Source organism: Syngnathus acus, chromosome 6, assembly GCF_901709675.1.
Source record: "Syngnathus acus chromosome 6, fSynAcu1.2, whole genome shotgun sequence".
NCBI classification, from domain to species: Eukaryota; Metazoa; Chordata; class Actinopteri; order Syngnathiformes; family Syngnathidae; genus Syngnathus; species Syngnathus acus.
Window position 1 is genome coordinate 15,108,920 of NC_051092.1, and position 21,952 is coordinate 15,130,871.

Below are 21,952 nucleotides of genomic sequence, written 5' to 3' on the forward strand. Positions count from 1 at the left end.
ATTGGGGACTCGCCAGAACGCGCCGTGTTGTGTTGAGCTGGTTAGGGCAGTGGTCCCCAACCACCGGGCCGCGGACCGGTACCGGTCCGTGGGTCACTTGGTACCGGGCCGCCAAGCCGCACAGATTTTTTTTTTTTATCGACGATCAATTAATTCAGGTCAAGACACTCGTCCCGGTCACGTGACATGTTTCCCCAGTCGAGCCCGCAAAGCTAATATGTGGCGACAGGCTAACTAACCAGGCAGTGAAGCATTCAAAACTGCTTCAACACATGGAGACCAAGCATCCTGCAATAAAAGACAAACCTTAAATCACTTCGGGTGTCATTGTCTCCGATTACGTCTAGATGGGACCGGCTCGTTTCTGAGAAACAAACTCAGTGCTCCCACTAATTCAACGTAATGGTAATGATATTATAAATGTATTATTTATTTATTTATATAAATGTATTATTTATTTATATAAATGCCTTGGGGGGGGGGCGCTAGGAATTCACTGGGGAGCCAAAGGGGGCGCCAGCCTGCAAAAGTTTGGGAACCACTGTTCTATATCAAACAATTTGTTTTAGGTTCATTTACCTGACATGTTTCGGCGGATCCTTCCGCCTTCGATCCGCCGAAACATGTCAGGTAAATGAACCTAAAACAAATTGTTTGATATAGAAGAACCAGTGAAGTAATTGAAAAAGAAAAAACAAGATGAACTTAGTACAACAGGCAACTGTTCTCAGTTGGCGTCATCTAATTTTAACACGCTCTTATCTGTTTGCAACTTTGACTTTTTGTTATAGGTAGACGGTTGTTTGAAGTACTGCAGGGCAAAATGTTACAGTGGGGGGGGAATCAAAGAAAATTGTACCGTTTTTTTCCATGTATAATGCGCAAAATTTAACTAATTTATTGTCCTAAAATCTGGGGTGCGCATTATACATGGGTAAAATGTTTTTTAATTTTCTTTTTTTTTTTTTTTTTTTTGTGAAGAAAATCATGGTACAACAATTTTTGAAGAAAATCTTGTCACGGATGGTTCTTTACAACGTCACTTTCCTCTCTTTTCATTTTAACCTAACTGATCGCGGTGGTGCCTTTCTGGGCAGTCGGAGAAATCAACGGCAACAAAAAAAATACATCCAGCCTAGTTAAGAAATCACCAGAAAGATCACCATGACAATTGTGAATAATAAATAAATAATTATTATATATATTATATATATTATTATTATAATAATAAATAATTGTGATAAATAACTGGAACATCACTCAAATATTGGTGATCCCGTTGAGAGTCTCACATATTTCTTCGCTATCGAGTTTGCTACTGCATGCGCAGTGATACTGACCGGCAGAATAACATCCGGTTGTTCCCAAAGATGATCTTTTTTCTGAAATAATTTTATGTTTACGGACTTAAGTAACCCGGCCGGGTCATACCAAAGACTATAAAAATGGGACCCATTGCCTCCGTGCTTGGCACTCAGCATTAAGGGTTGGAATTGGGGGGTTAGATCACCAAATGATTCCCGAGCGCGGCGCCGCTGCTGCTCACTGCTCCCCTCTCCCCCAGGGGATGGATCAAAATCACACGGGGATGGGTCAAATGCAGAGGACAAATTTCACCACACCCAGACGCGTGTGTGACGATCATTGGGACTTTAAAAAAAAAAGAAAAAAAAGAAAAAAAAAAAAAAAAAAGTCAAAATTTGGGTGCGTATTATACATGGGTACAGGCTTTTTTCCAGCATCGACATGCCATTTTTAGGGTGCGTATTATACATGGGGGCGCATTATACATGGAGAAAAACGGTATTTCAATGTCTTAATAATGCAACTTGAGAAAACCTGAGAACACAGAACAGTGCATTTGAAATACTGTAAGGAAAGAAAATACCGCAATGTCTTAACATTACACGCGCAAAGAAATTACAGAAAAAAAATAGATAATGATGCAAACAAATGTTCATTACACAATATATAAATGAAGAGGTATGTATTAAATGTGTGTTACGGCTGTGATGTGTGTCACTGTCTCGCAATGTTGGAGGATGTCTGTTAACGAGACGTTATTGAACCGGGCCGGCGTGAACAGATTTGAGTTTCTGAACAAGAGGACACCTTTTTTGGGAGGGGGCGTGGTCATTTTTTTGGGTGTGTGTGTGTGTGTGGGGGGGGGGGGGGGGTCATTTGTGTCCCAACATTTATTGGCCCGAATAACACAAAACAACATATATACAATAACAAAAACATATTTACACTAACAAAAACATGTGTACACGGACATTTTTGAGTTTTAAAGTGGTACACTAAGTAAAAAAAGACAAAAGAAATACGGCCATCGGTGCATTTGAAGAAAAAGAAGGGACTCTTTTTCAGTCCTCCTCTTGCGTGGTGCCTTGGCACCTTTATCTGCCACAGACACGTAAGTGCCTGCCTTGCATGTCAAGCACTCAGCTTCATAAGGATCACGACCCTGGCGAAAGCACGGGGATGTTTTTATTCAACTCCTCCGTGAACGTGCATTTTCGTTTCAGCATTGCATGTAAAACACTCGGTGTAGTCTGGCCAGCCCATCCTACTTCGTAGCAAAGTCACTAGATTTGAGGAGAAGGGCGTGACTTAATTCGCGAACGATACAGAAAAACCTGCATTGAGTGAAATGGAACGGCGTGGCAATTCTATTTGTACGGATAGCAGTAACTGTTGTAGAGAGAGCAGGAGAAAGGGATTGACGGCTGCTATAAAGTGAACCAACAGTACTTCGAAGGACATAAAAAGAGAACATACTTATAACGATTACGTGTGAGACGTCTTTGTTACATATAACAACAATTCACTATTGACAATGTACTGTACATGTAATATATTAGAGTCAGTCCAACAAAATCCCGGACGATTTTTAAAGTCCCCCCGGACATTTTTTTCGGGTCGATTATAGCAGTAGTTCTTAACCGGGGGTGCTCGCACCGAGGATGCTTCCTAGGGGGTGCGAGGATACCCTGGGGGAAATTTAAAAATTTTCGGGGATAACTGAAAAGAGTGAAAAATTCTGGAAATCAAGAAGTCACTGTGTTAATTGGCATTAGGGATAATGCTAATTAAGCCTTATAGCTGTAAAGTAAACCAATTATTATTATAATAATTATATAGGGTTAGGGTTAGGGGTGCGAGCGAGAACTGGTTGGTGAATTGAATGGGGTGCTGTTAAGTATTATTGTTTATGTCCGCCCTTGGACTCACTGTGTGTATTAAGGTACCAATTCTGTTTACCCTTTTGTTGTTACATACGGTAATGACGTCACTACATTGATGCTACCGGGGAAGAAAGTCCTGTCACAACGGACATGCGGATTGTTGTATGGGATTGACTGACGGAGAAGTTGTTGCGTTTAGCGCCAGTGTGTTTGTTAAATAAATACGCTGTGTTTTCATCTGAAAAGGGAACCACGCATCGTCCTACTTTTCTCCACCACGCAGACAGCGGAAAAGTCACTGCTGCACACCATTTATTTGGTTAAGAAAAAAGAACCCCCCCTTTTTCACTTTACAGGTGCGATCAAGGAAAAAGGTTAAGAACCACTGGATTATAGCACATGCAAAGAGGACTGGTGTTGGCTCGTGAGTGAACGATTCGTTCAAACGAACGAATCGTTTCAGTGAACGAGAGTGAACGAATCACTTCCTAAAGTGATTTGTTCTTTTTTCAGTTCATATGACTTCAACCAGAAGGTGTCGGTAATGCCTATTGAAGCTGGTGCCACCTCGCCGTAAAACAAAACGAAGAAGAAAATGACGTAACTTACCGTTCACTAACTGGTCGTGAATTGCATTTCCCGTTCACCAACGAACGAATCTGTGAGTGAACGAATCAGTGAGTGAGTCATTCGCATTTCCAGTTCATCGTGAGAACGGATCAGTGAGGGAACGAATCCTGACTTTCTCGTTCGCGAACGAGTCAATGGGTGAACTGCCTTCCCGTGCATCAACGGATCAGTCAGTGAACATGTTGCGTCTCCTGGCGTGAACTATGTAAGCCAGAATGTAGATTTACGACTTACTTATAGTAGGTTTTAAATAACGTGTATGCATATATATGCCTAAATATTGTTATCCAATATATCGACTGCAGTTTCACGTTAGATTGCTGGTTTGAGATGTACTATTATTGTTATTATTATTATTATTATTATAAACATTTATGTTATAATTTGTCAGGTGTTTTATTCCTTGTTTTCATATTCGCCAATCAAAACATAAAAATCTGACATTTGGTTAACTGCTTTATATGACAATATGTATATGTGATTTACGTTGTTATACGAGTTGGTGCCCCCCAAAATAACAAATGTCGGCATAACGTTTTTTTTCTCAACCTTTTATTCAAACACAAACACATTCGGTATATTAACATCATCAACTACAAGCCAACAACTACAAAATTAAAACATCAATGTCGGCATAACGTGTGTCGGCTGGCAATGGCATAGCCGCAATGCTGTCTGTCACTTTTATTATTATTATTATTATTTTAACAAACATTTATGTTAAAACTTGTCTGGTGTTTTATTCCTTGTTTTTATATTCGCCAATCAAAACATAAAAATCAGACATTTGGTTAACTGCTTTATATGACAATATGGATATGTTTTACGTTGTTATATGAGTTGGTGTCCCCAAAATTAACAAATGTCGGCACAACGGGTTTAATTTCCTACGTTCTCTGTCTCTCGGGGGTGGTTCCAAGCCTTCCAGTTCAGCTGTCACCCGTGATTCCACGCCCCGCTCAGCTAATAACACGCCCCACGCCAGATTCGGGTCAAAAGTGTGCAACTCGTAAAGATTTGAGCCAGAAAAAAAAAAGATTTGAATCTGAAGTTGAACCTGAAAAAAAATATGAATCTGAAAATATAAAACACGCAACTGAAAAAAAAATACCTCAAATCTTGAACAATAAATTGAGGTCAAACCCAAAAGTAGTTTATTTAAAAAAAATATATATACCAAAGTGAAGCAAAACTATTTTCAACTCGAAAACAACTTTCAAACAGCTATTTTTATTTTGAATACATTGTTTTATTTTTCAAGTTTTAAGCTCAGCATGTTAGTTTTCAGGTTAAAGTTCTATTTTTTCCAAGTACGAGGTTGTTTTTTCAAGTATAAAACGTTTGACCCCAATCTACCTCCATACATCTGTCGTTATTGTCATAGCTTCGAATAAATCTCAGAATCTCTCATTAAAGAAACTACGTTAAAATAGTTTTTAAATTAATGCTACCACTGCGTAATATACTGAAATATTACATTAATAAATGTAGATTTTCGCGGTAGTAAAATGAAATAGTAAATATTAATATTTACTATTTTATTTTGGTAAGGATTATTTTGTATTCCCCAAATACTGGTTGTGTCCCTACCATCCTTGTATAAACCTACGCCCTTTGTTTTTAATATTTTCTTTTTGTCATTGCATTATGATTTCCATATCTATGAATTTCTCTTGGAGACGGAAATGAAGTGAGAAGTGACTCTCTCTGTCACTTCTGATGCCACCCCGTCGAGTGGCGACGGTCAGGTTTTTAAGCACTCCCCGACACTCACGCCTCACTTAGCCCGCCCCCCTGAGTATCACTGACGCTGCACGCTGATTGGACGAAGGCTGAGGGACGCGACATTTGAATTTGGACTGGATTTCTACTCGATTTGGCTGCTTATAAAGTTGCTTGTTGCCACTTTTCTCGGACCTTCCCGTGCACACACTGGCAAGTTGAAGAGCCACAGCGACGACACGAGTTCAAAGGACGAAAAAGGTCAATTGAAAAAACGCAAAGTTAACTTTTTTTTTTTTTGCAAAGCTCACGTGGTAGCGGACGGTATAACGACGTCACAACACGTCGCCACCTCCTGACTTCTGAAATTTCAACAGCAAACAACCAAGTGAATAAAAAGAAGACGCGCACTGAACTGAAAGGCAAACAAATTTGTAAGTATGTGAGAGTATGTGAGACGACGAGGATACTGTCGTATGTCACATGACGTTTCTGCCTGCTTTCCGACTTACTACTCTAAACTCTACAGACAGAAAATGGCACTTTTGCCCCGTCCCAAACAGTTTTTCAGACGGCTGCAACAACATTCTATTCAGCATGTCGCTGCAACGTTTTTACTGCAATGTCACCTCACTTCTACAATTTTACACTTTTGCAATTTTACCTGGGGGTGGCAGCAGGTTCTACTGTGGGGGCTGTTATGTATGGCAAGCAATTTGATCATTTATTCCATATCCTTGATATTAGACAGTGTTTTTCACTAGTTCGGTCTTTCTCAACATTAGTTGGACATTGAGCCACACGAGTTACGCACTTTGTCTTACGAGTTGCACAGAAACTCTAACCAGTCACTCATTTTCAGCAACGTGTAAATTAGTCAAACGTGAATTATTCCAACATGTTAACTAGTGACCTATGATTTTCTGCAGAAGTTAGCTAATAGGAGCTGAAATGCCCACCAGTTAACTAATGATAAATAAAACACTGACAAGTTAACTAGTGCAAGCCCATTGAAGCTGTGATATCTAACTTGTAGAAAAATTATGGTTGACTAGTTATGCCCCAAATTGTGCACTAGTGCGACTTTTTCACGTAACCAGTTCTACTAGTGAGGTAAAAAATGTCCCGAATAGAACTAGTGGATGCCGACTTTACAGAATTATGGGTTACATGTCTGCTCGTGGCGGCTCGGTGACGCACTGGGTAGCACGTCCGCCTCACAGTTAGGAGGGTGCGGGTTCGATTCCACCTCCGGCCCTCCCTGTGTGGAGTTTGTATGTTTTCCCCGGGCCCGCGTGGGTTTTCTCCGGGCACTCCGGTTTCCTCCCACATCCCAAAAACATGCTTGGTCGGCCGATTGAGCGCTCCTGATTGTCCCTAGGTGTGAGTGCGAGTGCAAATGGTTGATTGTCTCTGTATTTCCTGCGATTGGCTGGCAACCGGTTCAGGGTGTCCCCCGCCTGCTGCCAAATGACGGCTGGGATAGGCTCCAGCACACCCGCGACCCCCGTGGGGACTAAGCGGTTCAGAAAATGGATGGATGGATAGACGGATGGATGTTTACTCATGAATGCACAGACCACTTTGCTACGCACCATCTATTTTGACTTACAAGCTAACTAGTGAGGCTCAAAATGGTACCTTAGTAAACACGTTCACTAGCTGGTGTAATTTTAACCTCACTTGTTAACTAGTGAAACATGTTTTCTTTCTTGTGAACTAGTTCAGTCCAGAGTGACTAGTTAATTGGTGACGCAGATAGTGAACAAATGAAAGGCATTTTGACTCACTAGTCAGACCGAGTGAGTCAGAAAGGAAAATCCCTTTGCATTTACTAGTTCATTAGTTAACATTTTGAACCCCACAAGTCAGATAGTGAGGCTGGGAAGATCCCAACTAATGGTACTAGTGGACATATACCTTACTAGTGAACTAGTGAGCAATTCTGAACTTGACAAGTTAAATAGTGAGATAAAAAAAAACACATAACTGGTGCAACCAGTGTACATTTGCATTACTATGTCAACATGTAAACTGTAGGATGTGACCACCAATATCCTGTTCCAACATTTTTTACTCATCTTTTTAATCAATTTGCTTGTGACCAATAAGGAAATTACACTGTGAGGTCAAAATGTGACTGTCACATGCGCGTAAAATGTCTTTTTAGCTTACATGTTCACTAGTAAGTCAATTTTGAAGCTTTCTAGTCAGCCTACATTGCCCACGATGCATAGGACAGGAAGTATTACCTTTGAACAGCTAATTATGATGCATTTCGTCCGAGAAGGTTTTATTTTGCAAATATTACTGTTGTATGTAGGTCTACAATTATTTTATTCATTTTAACTGCCGCGACTATGCATTTACCGTATTTTCCGCCCTAAAAGGCGCACCTAAAAACCTAAAATTTTCTCAAAAGCCGACAGTGCGCCTTATAATCCAGTGCGCCTTATATATGGATCAATTGATGAATTTGTTGATCCATACTGGTTGTACACAGTGCTCTGCCAAAATGTTTCAGTACGTTTTAGTACGACTAGTAAATTACAAGGTCGCATCGCTTCCCAACATTATGGTAACTGTAGTCAGGGGGCGTCACCGAATAGCTGTTGTACCCGCGAGGCTATTTCATTTCAAAATAGGCTGCTCCGTTAATGTTTCGAGTAAATTTACGGATTGATATGGAAGGGAAACATAGGTAAGCAGTACCAATGCGTTAGATCGAACTTTAATCAGTTCCGATCATTTTATAGGAGATCGTTTGAGAAACGCGATTGTTTACACTTTGCTGAGGCTCATGGGAGATTGCGAGCTGAGGCTCGTGGGACTTTGCGGATGGCTAATGCTATAACGATAGCTGCTATACGTACCAGGCTATTTCATGTCAAAATAGGCTGCTCTGTTAATGTTTCGAGTAAATCTACGGATCGCTATGGAAGGGAAACATAGGTAAGTAGTACCAATGCGTTAGATCGAACTTTAGTCAGTTCCGATCATTTTATAGGAGATCGTTTGAGAAACGCGATTGTTTACACTTTGCTGAGGCTCATGGGAGATTGCGAGCTGAGGCTCGTGGGACTTTGCGGATGGCTAATGCTATAACGATAGCTGCTATACGTACCAGGCTATTTCATGTGAAAATAGGCTGCTCTGTTAATGTTTCGAGTAAATCTACGGATCGATATGGAAGGGAAACATAGGTAAGTTGTACCAATGCGTTAGATCGAACTTTAGTCAGTTCCGATCATTTTATAGGAGATCGTTTGAGAAACGCGATTGTTTACAGAGGGCTCATTGGTTATTGGCTAGTGGCTGCATACCGCAACCCTAGTCAACCTCAGTTTGTTGCAGTATAGCTTCTATTTTATGCGCCTTATAATCCGGTGCGCCTTATATATGGACAAAGTTTTAAAATGGGCCGTTCATTGAAGGTGCGCCTTATAATCCGGTGCGCCTTTTAGGGCGGAAAATACGGTAATTTAAAAATTACTATTGTATCTTGTTCTGCAATTTTTATTTATTTTAACTGCCACGACTATGCAGTTAGGATGTGTGCATAAACGAAAATAAATGGGATCAGTCACGTGATGTCCGAAGTTCTTTTGGCGGGGTGTAGGACACAACCTTTTTGCATTTTGAATATATGTTATGCATTTTCATTTCATGAGACCAGGACTATGAATGGTCCTTCCCTGGAAAAAATAAGCATTTAAAGCAATGGTTATTAGTGTGACGAACACAGGTTGAGGGGTATGATTCTGATCTCTCCTATAATAGGGAGCAGTAAAAGTTTTAAATTGCAACTGAGCTTCTCAAACGTAACTTGTGACTGTCGACAATTAAAAGTGATCTTTTTTGCTAACAATAACAAGTGATAAGAAGCTCAAGTAATCAGTGATGACCAGTCCTGGCAACCTTGGCTGCAATTTTACCCAGCTACAGTTGCAACAACGTGAGTGCCAGCCGAAGCACAACAGCGACTGAACATGAGCTCGCAGAGAGTGGGTTTTCCTCCTGCTCGGACAGGCAAATACACATGCTGGTTTGTAAATGCATCCGTGTAACTTAAACTATTAAACCGGAAAACCCACGGTCCAATAGGGCGTACTGTCCCGTGTAGAGCAGAACAAACGGATTCAATATTTTGTCATGTAATGTTGTACCCTCGTGGTCTTCAGGCCACTGTTCATCTCGAATCCTATTGAGGCTTTGGACAAGTTGAAGTTGAACAAGGTCTCTAGTCTAAACAATTCATTCAGTGATCGAAGTAGTGAGTTTGATTAGCGGTTAGTTGTTGATGACTCAATTAATTGTAGCACTTGTAAAGTAGACATGCTATTGCGTTAGCTCTTTGTTGAGTGTTGCGTGTCTTTCATGTACATATGTATGCTGTAGTCAGCCATTTACGACATGACCAAATCATGATTTGTTGTCCTGTTTGTGGTCAGCATCATGCGCCACAACTCCTCGTCCAGCCGAAGAAAAGGCGGCAATCCGCGCCGCCGTCCTCCGCAGCCACTGCCTGGGCCATCCCCCGGTGTGCAATGCACATCCTCTGCGGCATCCCCCAGAGGGCGCCGCCCGCCGCAGTCACCGCAGCGGGCATCCCCCAGAGGGCGCCACCCGCCACAGTCACCGCAGCGGGCATCCCCCAGAGGGCGCCGCAGTCACCGCAGCCGGGCCCATCTGGGAATAGTGAGCTCACTGCGCCGTTGTCCCATTTTGATGACACGTTCCTAAAGGTTTTTGTATTTCCAGCTCAGCCACCTGCGCCGCCGCCCCCGTTGCCCATGCCGCCCAGGAGGCGAAGGTACCGGCCAGGGACCAAGGCCCTAATGGAGATCCGCAAGTTCCAGAAGAGCACAGAGCTCCTCATCAGGAAAGCGCCCTTCTCTCGCCTGGTAAGGTGTTACCAGCTCACACGTTAGCCCATAAGCTTGTTAGATCATTGCCTTGACATGTAGCCACCCTCCCACACACCCAGGTCCGTGAGGTGTGCCAGTCATATGGCAGAAGTGCCCTCAGATGGCAGGTCTTCGCCCTGATGGCGCTTCAGGAGGTAAAGTCGCCGGGGAGGTCCAAATGTCATACTAAAGTCTCTATCCTACAGAGCGACCAAGAATTGCGAGTGTTTTCAAATGGAGTGATTACTGTATTTTCGTTATGGTTTGTTGAAGGTCGCAAACGTTCGACAAAGCGTTTGGCAAATGTTCACCTGTACTTTTCTTCTACGCGGGGGAAATTTTGATCAGGGAGTTTTTAACATATTCAAAATTTTATTGCGACAACAAGAACTTCCTAAAAAAGTTGGTGAACGTTTGGGACATTGAACGATCCCTGACCAACTCTGGCGTGTACGCAAGTGACAATCGGTGATGCCCCATTTCCGCCTACCGACTCACTGCGACCCAAAATACTGCGCTGCCCTTGCCGACGCCGGACGCAGCGGGACACTCGGGCCGGCTTACACATTGACGACTTGTTGGGATCTTTACAGGCGGCTGAGGCCTTATTGGTGTTGCTGTTCTCTGATGCCAACCTGTGCGCCATCCACGCCAAGCGGGTCACCATTTTTCCCCGCGACCTCCAGCTGGGCCGACGGATCCGCGGGCAAGAGTTCTGATGAAGATGATAGCCGCGTGGTGACTCAAACGTTTCACAGTGACCACTCGACACAATCCAACCTTTATAGTCGAAATCGACTTAAATACTGTTGTTTGCAGTGTTTGTGTTTTATATATAGTGAAGTGTTTGTGTTTTATATCTAAAGTTATGTGACAAGAGTGGATAATTTCTTGGCCCTGCCCACTTCTTCACCAGGCAGCCAATTATGTGAGTGCTAAGCTTCACTCTGTAGTGTCATCCACGCGCGTCACCGTTTTTCCCCGCGACATCCAGCTGGCCTGATGTACCCGCGGGCAAGATTTCTGATTAAGATGATAGCCCCATGGTGACTCGTTTCACGGTCACCACTCGACTCAACCCAACCTGTATAGTAGAAATCCTCTTCAATTACTGTTTGCGGTGTTTGTGTTTTATCGATAGTGCAGTGTCTCTGTTCTGTATATAAGGTTATGTGACGTGTGTTCATCGTAAGACAAAGTATTTTCAGTAAAATAAAAATATTTCTAAAAAAACAAAATATATACGGTACTATTGAGAGCTTACCTGAGTAAATTTTTTTACATCAGAAAAATAAACATTTCAATATTATTGTGCGGTTAGTTGTTAATCTTGATGTGAATTGAATGAGCAAACACTAACAAACAAAACTAACTTATCTATTGAGGCACAATATTACATTACAGTATCAATATTGTAGTCGACCACTCCAGATTGCCCGTAGGTTGTGGTTTTGAGCTCGAAAGGTTGCCTGTGTGCCCTGCAATTGGCGTTCGGGGTGTCCCCCGCCTACTGCCCGAAGTCTGCTGGGTTAAGCTCCAGCATACCAGTGAACCTTGTGTCAAAAAGCAGTTCAGAAAAACGATGGATGGATAGATAGATGGATAGATGGATGGATATTATAGTACCGTTATTTTCTTTATTACGTTGTGTCGCATACCCGAGCCGATCTGAACTACCGAGTCAATGTGGTTGTCAAGCCTGAAGCCATCCGTGTGTGAAATAGGGTAATGAGATATAAAGTCTTTAAAAAAAAAAAAGTCCCAATGATCGCCACACACACATCTGGGTGTGGTGAAATTTGTCCTCTGCATTTAACCCATCCCCGTGGGATTTTGATCCATCCCATGGGGGAGAGGGGAGCAGTGAGCAGCAGCGGTGCTGCGCTCGGGAATCATTTGATGATCTAACCCCCCAATTCCAACCGTTAATGCTGAGTGCCAAGCAGGGAGGCAATAGGTCCCATTTTTATAGTCTTTGGTATGACCCGGCTGGGTTACTTAAGTCCGTAAACATAAAATTATTTCAGAAAAAAGATCATCTTTGGGAACAACCTTCCAGTCTCATGGCGGACACTCCACCACTCGGCCACTGATCTGTTTTATTATTATTTTTTTATTTCTAAAACATCCATCCATCCATTTTCTGTACCACTCTGTCCCCACGGGGGTCGCGGGCGTGCTGGAGCCTATCCCAGCCGTCATCAGGCAGTAGGCAGGGGACACCCTGAACCGGTTGCCAGCCAATCGCAGGGCACACAGAGACAAACAACCATCTGCACTCACACCTAGGGGCAATTTGGAGTGCACAATTGGCCTACCAAGCATGTTTTTGGGATGCGAGAGGAAACCGGAGTGCCCGGAGAAAACCCACGTGGACACGGGGAGAACATGCAAACTCCACACAGGGAGGGCCGGAGGTGGAGTCGAACCCGCACCCTCCTAACTGTGAGGCGGACGTGCTACCCAGTGCGTCACCGAGCCGCCCCTTTCTAAAACAAAGTAAAGAAAAAAAGATCCACACTCTATTCCAGAAGTTGGCGGTAATGCACCTAAGGTTGTTTGCTACCGCTACAAAACAAGAAGAAGACATTACCCACTCTACAACTAGCACTTGAAAATAATTGCCGTGTCAAAATTCATAGGCTGAATGTTGTTGTAACGTCGGTGTGTGTTGTGAGCTCGCAACATGAACAACGTGGCTTCATTTGTGTTGATTTGGAGTCACGTCACCTCTGCCGGTAAGATCGCGAACTAAAGCAAAAATGTTAATGAATGTTAGAAACACAGTCCTCGTAAAGTTTTCGAACAACCTTGGCGCACACGGTAGCTTGTGTGTCCTAACGACAGCTAGTTTCCAGACATGACTGTCCGTATGTTAGACATGAAATCAGGCATCAGACATTTGAATAATCATGAATTTGCTAATGCCTCCATAGCCATAGAAATGAAGTCAGGCATCAGCCACAACGTCATTTCTTATTCGATGCTGGTTTATTACCGCTGCGATGTCATGAAAGGGAGGTTTGCATCGTAGTCGGTATTTTTGGACTAACACTAACGCTGATTAGCCATGTCATCAACTTACCCAAAATGCTTCTATTTATATCACCCGGATTACCACAACTGCAATGTTTGTAAATCAAGGCTCAAAGCCAGTGGTAGAAGCAGGGCACAAGGCATTTCCGAAACAAATGCTCTGCCAAATAAATAAATGCATGAATAAACCACGATTCAAAATGATTTCGATCGCCAGCATCCTCATGATTTGTCGACTAATCTTGGTAACCCTATAGGTCGTTGAGGCAAGAAATTCCACCGATAAGGTAGCAGCCATTTTTATTGCGATGTTGTTCATACATCGCAGGCAAATATGTCGAAAAATATTTGCTCCCCTGGGATAGTGTATCTTGGGTCATATTTTTGAAAGTTTTTAAAGTCCACCTCTTCTGCAGTCTGTATTGACATCATGTCTTTGGTCAGACAATACTATGTGGCAGCTACAGTAATATCATACCACATCCACTTTTTTTATTTGGAAGGAGTGCACCTAATGACTGCTCCAACAATGCGACATTTGTTAATTTTTCTAGAAAGAAAACCAACTGTTTTTGTCCTCCTCATGTGTCTCAATAGCCTGCTCATTTGTTTTTTCACCTTTGGATGTAAAGGTTTTGCTGAATAATTTGTAAATGATTGTATTTTAATGTACAGCATATCTAATCTTGTGCAGCCAAACCACCGCTGCACAACAGAAGCAGGTTCCCCATTAGGTAATAAATCTTTATTTCGGGATAAAGTAACAGGGGTTTGGCAATGAAAGGAGGAGCGAGTCAGGAAACATTTTACTCCACCAGCATCACGAAGTGGCCTGGCCACTATCCTGCAAGAAGTATGGCTTTATATCCCTCTGACCACTGCACATGTAATTTCAAAGACAAATTGACGCTGTATTGGCCGCAAAAGGAGCCCCTTATTTTGGTCTAAAATTGGGTGTTCATGATTAGATGTTGCAGCGCTGCTTTTGGTCACTGACATTGTTGGTATGCATTAGAGAACATACAAGGTGCATACACCTTGTTGGATTTGGTCCACAATTTAGGGAGCGCGCTATCTGCGCCTCACGGCAAAAGCCATTGCCAATCACCTGTTATCCAATTCACTCACTGCGTGCTCGTTTAATTTCTTCAGATTTAGGAAAATGCAAAGACACTGAAGCAGAAATTAGACTTACACAGGTTGGTTGAGTTCAATCATAATTCTTGTTAAGAAAGCTCTGTTTTCAGGAAAGTACAATACAGCGCTGGGCCCTTCAAGAGCAGAAAGTCTCCATTCAGAAAAGGCAACGTTCAAGGTTCTTTGGTCAGCTTATATTCAGTTGGTGTGGGGCGCGTTTGATGGGTGATGAGTCGTTGGGGTGGGGCGAGTTCGCAGTAGAGTTTGATTCCATGGGAGTGGGTGCTGGTTATGGAATATTCGGTGTGTGTGTGGGGGCTGTTGTCTTTCATCCCGTCTTTCGGCCTTGGTGATCATCTTTGGCCGAGTCCTTGGCTGTCTCCTTCTGGCACCAGCTGGTTTTTATCTCCGAGTGACCTTCCTGTAAACATTCTCCTCCATTCTTGCACATATGCTGTCGTACCTCATTCTTTCACTTTTGTCATTTTGTACGAATTAATCAGAATCAGCTTTATTGTCAATTCCTTCATGCTAGGACACACAAAGAAACCGAAATACCGTTCCCCCTATCCCACGGTGACGAGACACAGCACACGATTAACACACAAGTAAAACAACGGGGAGAGAGTTCAGGACCCCAACAGCCCGGAGATCACAAACTTCGCCAGTGGCGAGCAGTGCTGGCATCTCACAACAAAGTCCCGGCACCATTCTTCACGGATGTAGACGCACAGTCCACCTCCACGCGATGTTCCCCCTCGTACAATGGCCCGGTCCGCCCGATAGCGCGCCATCCGCTCCAGACGCACAGCAGCTACGCACTGTCCGGTCCGCAGAACTCAGCAGGCATGTTGATGTCCAGCGATCGAACGTCCGCCAGAAGAATGGAAGGCACGGCCGGGCGAGCTGGGGTGGCCGCCAGCCAGGCCCGGACGCCCAACCGGGGGAAGAATAGCAGGCGAGTCCGGCGACGCTCCAGGACGGCGCAGACCGAGCGCCTTTAATGTCCCCGCTTCAAAGTTCAGGTCGCCACAAAACTCGCTTTCGCCGATGTCGAGCAGAACCAGCCCGCCGCACTTGAAGCACAACCCGGTACGACGAGACGAACACAATGCGAGTTAATGTGAGCTTTTTGGCTGTAACATCATTAATCTATTACTGTTCCCTGACTATGCAAAGTTAGTTCTTTTGATACTCCCATGTCTTTGCTCACATCATTATATTCTTAGTTTAATCATGCTTCCCACCATATCTTTTCTTTGTTAGGCAAAACATTTCCCTCTGTGCAGAGCGTTCAGTAGTACCGTAATTTTCGGACTATAAGTCGCGTTTTTTTTCATAGTTTGGGTGGGGGGGCGACTTATACTCAGGAGCGACTTATATGTGTTTTTTTTTTTTTTTTCAAAAAATTAAAAAAAAAAAAAAATGAAACCGCGATAAACGAACCGCAATGTAGCAAGGGATTACTGTAATTTGAATTTCAAGTGACGACAGCAGCGCGAAACCATCTGCGTCACTCCAATTCATTAAATCCATCAATCGTCCTTTGTCAACAATGCGTGCGCGCCGCTGACGGCTTTTGCACTTAAAAATATTCCACAGGCCCATATAACGATATATAAATTATATATCAAATTACTATTATATAAGCAATAATGTTATCAAACCATCTGTGCACTCTAAATCATTAAATCCATCGATCAAATTCCTCGTCCTTTGTCAACATCGCCGCGCGTGCGCCCTGACGTCAGCCTCGTCGTTATTCCACAGATCTACTATATAACTATATTGTAGCGTTAACAAAGTTCAAGGAAAGACGTGGGTTTGGTAAACGGCTCTTTATTTAACAAAACAAACTTACAGGCGTGTGGCGGCGTGGACGTCCAGCCACGGAAGGGGACGAGAGCTCCATACGATAGGACCGGGCGTGCGTAGAAGCCATGACCGAGCCCCATGCACCGTCCTCGGACAGCCACCCGGCTGAGCGCCGGCCCTCGACTTCCATCCACGGAGCTGAAAGGCAGCTCGGTAGAGTAGGACCGGGCGTGCGTAAAAGCATTGTCCGAGCACCATCCACCGTCCCTGGACAGCCACCCGGCCGAGCGCCGGCGCCCGACTTCAATCCACGAAAGTGAAAGTAAGCTGGACGAGTGACGCGCGACAGCAGCGCGACAGCAGCGCGACGTCACGGTCGCGCGTCAGCAGCGCGACGGTTGTTTACATAAAGGACAAAGATCGACTCGTCCAGCTTTCTTTCACTTTCGTGGATTGAAGTCGGGCGCCGGCGCTCGGCCGGGTGGCTGTCCAGGGACGGTGGATGGTGCTCGGACAATGCTTTTACGCACGCCCGGTCCTACTCTACCGAGCTGCCTTTCAGCTCCGTGGATGGAAGTCGAGGGCCGGCGCTCAGCCGGGTGGCTGTCCGAGGACGGTGCATAGGGCTCGGTCATGGCTTCTACGCACGCCAGGTCCTATCGTATGGAGCTCTCGTCCCCTTTCGTGGCTGGACGTCCACGCCGCCACACGCCTGTAAGTTTGTTTTGTTAAATAAAGAGCCGTTTACCAAACCCACGTCTTTCCTTGAACTTTGTTAACGCTACAATATAGTTATATAGTAGATCTGTGGAATAACGACGAGGCTGACGTCAGGGCGCACGCGCGGCGATGTTGACAAAGGACGAGGAATTTGATCGATGGATTTAATGATTTAGAGTGCACAGATGGTTTGATAACATTATTGCTTATATAATAGTTACCGGTTTTTTCCGTGTATAATACGCAAAATTTAACTAATTTATTGTCCTAAAATCTGGGGTGCGCATTATACATGGGTACAATTTTTTTTAAAAAAGAATTTTAAATTTCTTTTTTTTTTTTTTTTTTTTTTTTTTTTAAGAAAATCATGGTACTGGTACGAGTATTGATTTATGTATTGTTCTCTTCTTGTCATGTTGTGAAAGAATGTGGGTTGAATAAATACCGAAAGAACAATAGTGTGTTTGTACTGTGCTCTGGTCATTTCGTCAAAGAAGGGATAATAGTCCTCTTCTCTTCTTGACTGACAATGAATGTGATAGTTTAATACAATCAGCAAATAACAAAATGCGTATTACAGGTAATATTTAATTTCACAACACTTTGCCTTGTTCCTTTCGTCTCTGCTGTTCACTTCAAACACGCTCCATACGAACGCAATGCTCTCGTATCAGACGCTTGCTCGATCACCTGCTCGTTTGCTGTCACAATGTACCCTACACAAATCCGAAACATTTGTTGCGGCTCCGAGTCACGACGAGGGGCAAGTTTTGGTTTCCAAGGGTGTATTTATTCCTCTTCAACGTCTCTCCCATACAGAGCCACCTTTTTCACATGTCCGCACGTCACTTTCCTCTCTTTTCATCTGATCGCGGTGGTGCCTTTAGGGGCAGTCGGAGAAATCATCGCCAACAAAAAAAATACATCCAGCCTAGTTAAGACCATACCAAAGACTATAAAAATGGGACCCATTGCCTCCCTGCGTGTGTGACGATCATTGGGACTTAAAAAAAAAAAAAAAATTGGGTGCGTATTATACATGGGTACAGGCTTTTTTCCAGCATCAACATGCCATTGTTAGGGTGCGTATTATACATGGGGGCGTATTATACACGGAAAAAAACGGTATTTGATATATAATTTATATATCGTTATATGGGCCTGTGGAATATTTTTAAGTGCAAGAGCCGTCAGCGGCGCGCACGCATTGTTGACAAAGGACGATTGATGGATTTAATGAATTGGAGTGACGCAGATGGTTTTATTAACGTGTTATTTATGTAATAGTTTTTTGAATAACTCTGAATTTTACGTCAGGGCCGTTCTCAGCTCTTAGTTTGTGTTTATGTCACGTTAGCATAGCTATCGTTTAGCCTGTTGTTGCTCGTTCATGACTGTTCTTGGTGTTGGATTTTGTCGAATAAATTGCCCCCCAAAATGCGACTTATACTCCGGAGCGACTTATATATGTTTTTTTTCACTTTTTTGGGCATTTAATGGCTGGTGCGACTTATACTCCGGTGCGACTTATAGTCCGAAAATTACGGTAATCGAAAAGCTGGCGTCTCGCATTTAGGCGACATATGACGTTTAGTCAAAACACAAGATATACTCAAGTACTGAACGGTCAAGACGACTCTGGCCGTGTCCATGATTTAGAGAACAAACATCAGGCATGCATTACACAGTTCCTTAAGGGTCATTAAGCTATTTAAGCAACATATCAAAAGACATTTATTTTGCAGTGCACAGAAATACATATTGAATCGTGAAGTTGTAGCAACCTCTGTTATTATCTTATATCAAAGAATGTCTAGTTATGTCTGCTTTATTGGTTGACTCCATGAATATACTTGTCTGCTTATATACTTTATCCAAAGAGATGTGAGCGTATCTGTTATTGTGGCTAGGCGGGTTTTGTGTCTTTTGACCCTATTCCTTCAACCTGAAGGGACACAATCATTTATACGGAATACTTCATCATGTCCCGATGTTGCACCCGCAAAAAGAAAGACGCATCACATTTGCGTTCTTCATTTCGACAACTTTACTTTCCTCGGTTGACTCGGAGATTACACGAAGCATTTTTTTTCCATCCAACGCACATACACTCAGTAGCTTTTTTCTCTGTCCCCCTCTTATTACGTCACAAGCCACTTCAACCCTCGAAGTCTAACCTCTGTGTCCTAACAAAAGCTACAAGAACTGCATAAAAGTAAAATATATGACAAAATAAGAATTAACTGAAACCAAGGCTTTACTGAAATCATATATTTTCACAGATAATAAAATAATCTTCCTTCAAAACCTATAGGTTGCAACACTTACAGTATTAATAGATATTTCGAAGTTTTATCACCAAAAGTAGTACACCGGTAATGTAGAAGGTATGATATGCCACACAAATTATCCTAAAAAAATAATCACTGAATTTTTGTACCTCTAATGCTAATAAGTGCTTTTTGCTGTGCGCAGCCCTCCACTCTCTGTGGCATGTGTACACAGTGACCAGCAACATCCCGCGTCTTCCATCCATGATGGCGGTGGTGATGGTGGACGGTGTCATCACGGAACATTACGACAGCCGCACCAAGGTGACCGTGGCCAAACAGGCCTGGATGGACGCCGTCACTCACAAAGAATCTGACTACTGGAAAAAGCAGACAGAATTCTGGCAAAGACAGGAATACTTTGGAAACACTAACATGGCAATACTTAAGGATAGATTCAACCAATCACACGGTGAGTGAACATTCCCTCTCTGCTTCTACAGTATAGCTTTGGCACTTTGTTGAGTCTTCTCAAAATGTTATCAAAGAAAGCTAATAGCAGTGTAACAACAAAGTGTTATTGTTCTTAAAAAAGGCCTCTTTGGCGCATATTGTTGTGCAACCTCTTATGCAGTCTGGACACGGTCTGGGCCCATTTGAATGTTTAAATGGATTATTTAAAAAAAAAAAAAGTGAGATCAATGTCAGTATTTGTATAAGCATACTGAGTACAGTGTCAATGCATGTACGTACACATGCATTCACTGTATAAGCTTTTACATTGCATGCCACATTGGTGATCTATTTGACTGCATTTGATGTCATCCATTGTTGATATAACAATACATTTAACAATACATTTTCATTTTTACTGTCAATTTCTGCATCATGCATTTCAAAAAGGAGCGGATGGGAGACAGCGAGCTCTTCTACGCTTCAAGCCATCTCCCCTTGCACAGTGCACACATTGAGAAGGAGGCTTGCCAGGCACTTGCGTTTCACATATGTCGGTAGACAGGCGACTTTGCGTGTATGTATACTTACCATACTTACCATATACTTACGAAGTTGGCGACGCGCCTTTTATTTTTTTTTTTAAATGCCGGTGTTAAAAATCAATGTAACATACACAGGATAAATGGCAAATTTCACTGTTGTATGCAACACTTCACCTGTTGTATATATCTCACGTGATAAGGAATCTAGTTATGTGACAATGAGAGAATGGAGTTTGAATATTAAAGTAAATCGGGGAAGATGTGTGGCCAGCGACTTGCGCAGTCACAAACTGTTAATACTCGTATGACACTACGACAACACAAACGGAAAACCTCCATAACCCCTGAGAACCCTACAATGGTCTTCTGACATTCCAGACACGTGAAATATTCAAAGGCAAAGGGAACTGTAAATCATTATGTATGGGAGCGCCGAAAGATGGTATCTCTTTGGAAAAGTGTTGTAATGCAAATGACCAAAGCTCTGAGCTAATACTGTATCCTCGTGCTGCGCCTGGTCAGGCATCCACGTGTTCCAGGTGCTGCACGGCTGCGAGTATGACGACGACAGCGTCTCAAAGTCAGGCTTCAACCATCACAGTTATGATGGCGACGACACGCTGTTTCTAGACATGGAGAACCGGCGGTGGATCTGGCTCCAGTCTCAGCTGGAGGCCACTGTCCGCAAGTGGAACCTCAATGAAGGCTGGCTGGAGTTCATGGACCATCGCTTGCTTGAGGAATGTCCTCAGCGCCTTTGCAAGATGCTGGAATATGGGAAGAGCGTCCTGCAGAGAACACGTGAGTTGCTTGCTTTAGTACTTTGCAACAGCACATTTCACAACATTAAAGCATATGTAAAGGCACATTTAACATGTTTTAAAAAACACTCAGAATGTTCGATTATATTCACCTGTATCCAAATAATATAATAGAATTTGAAATAAAATTGCATTTGTGAGCCAAACGCAGTTAATTTGTGTGTATTTCTCGATCTTTCCTGCCCCTGTCATGAACCGCGCCAATCTGGATCACATGGTACCGTGACGTAGATGATAGGACTCCCCCCATTGTTTACCGATTGATAGCGTGAAGATCCATACAATTTCCTGGTGTTTTGTCTCCAATACTTCACATATAAGCATAATAGAGACAACGGAGCCCCCCCAAGTTCACCCACCCCCCCTCGAAAGTGCCAAGACAGAGCCGTGCAATTGCCAAAAGGGAGATTCTCTGAGTATGAAAATGTTACCTTTTGTTATTTGAAAAATAAAAAAGTTTAGGCTTATAACAATAGGTGTAACTTTGGTAGTAACATACTGTGTGCAAAGGGAAAATAAGAATTAGCACACCAAAGTGATCATCGTTCATGGGTTTTCCCAGTCCTAAAAATTAATTTTCCTACTGTTTTCCACCCTATAAAAAAATATGTTGCCGAATATATTATTAAAAGAAATTTTCTTTGCAACTTTCTTATAATTTATTAAATTGGACACCCAAAACAATAACAGTATATAGCCATTGATTTT

At 43.0% G+C, this 21,952-nt stretch overlaps 2 protein-coding genes across 6 annotated transcripts in view; both read left to right on the forward strand.

Moving 5' to 3' along the window:
* The first annotated feature begins 5,737 nt into the window (after nucleotides 1-5,737).
* LOC119124077 (histone H3-like centromeric protein A) lies at nucleotides 5,738-11,681 on the forward strand. Of its 5 annotated transcripts, XM_037253737.1 has the most exons (6): nucleotides 5,808-5,974; nucleotides 6,070-6,247; nucleotides 9,992-10,238; nucleotides 10,302-10,444; nucleotides 10,528-10,602; nucleotides 11,041-11,681. In XM_037253737.1, the coding sequence occupies exons 2-6, from the start codon at nucleotides 6,077-6,079 to the stop codon at nucleotides 11,164-11,166; spliced, it is 762 nt and encodes a 253-aa protein (XP_037109632.1). In that variant the 5' UTR covers nucleotides 5,808-5,974; nucleotides 6,070-6,076; the 3' UTR covers nucleotides 11,167-11,681. The 5 variants fall into 5 exon arrangements, with proteins under 5 accessions (XP_037109633.1, XP_037109635.1, XP_037109632.1 ...); XM_037253738.1 differs by lacking the exons at nucleotides 5,808-5,974; nucleotides 6,070-6,247 and adding an exon at nucleotides 5,738-5,801; XM_037253740.1 differs by lacking the exons at nucleotides 5,808-5,974; nucleotides 6,070-6,247 and adding an exon at nucleotides 5,745-5,801 and having other exon boundaries at nucleotides 9,988-10,238.
* Nucleotides 11,682-19,849: 8,168 nt separating this feature from the next.
* LOC119124082 (major histocompatibility complex class I-related gene protein-like) overlaps nucleotides 19,850-21,952 on the forward strand; it is a 34,302-nt gene continuing 32,199 nt past the window's right edge. The window contains exons 1-2 of the mRNA XM_037253744.1: nucleotides 19,850-19,897; nucleotides 20,946-21,224. Of these exons, the coding sequence (XP_037109639.1) occupies nucleotides 19,861-19,897; nucleotides 20,946-21,224 (316 nt within the window). The 5' untranslated portion in view covers nucleotides 19,850-19,860. The remainder of the gene's footprint in view (nucleotides 19,898-20,945; nucleotides 21,225-21,952) is intronic.

Excerpts from the sequence above, each read along its gene's own strand:
- LOC119124077 (XM_037253736.1), top strand. The coding sequence starts at position 6,017 with ATGTCACATGACGTTTCTGCCTGCTTTCCGACTTACTACTCTAAACTC. Across the intron at positions 10,239-10,301 it reads GCCGGGCCCATCTGGGAATA|CTCAGCCACCTGCGCCGCCG; the intron begins GTGAGCTCACTG and ends TTGTATTTCCAG. Across the intron at positions 10,603-11,040 it reads CCCTGATGGCGCTTCAGGAG|GCGGCTGAGGCCTTATTGGT; the intron begins GTAAAGTCGCCG and ends GGATCTTTACAG.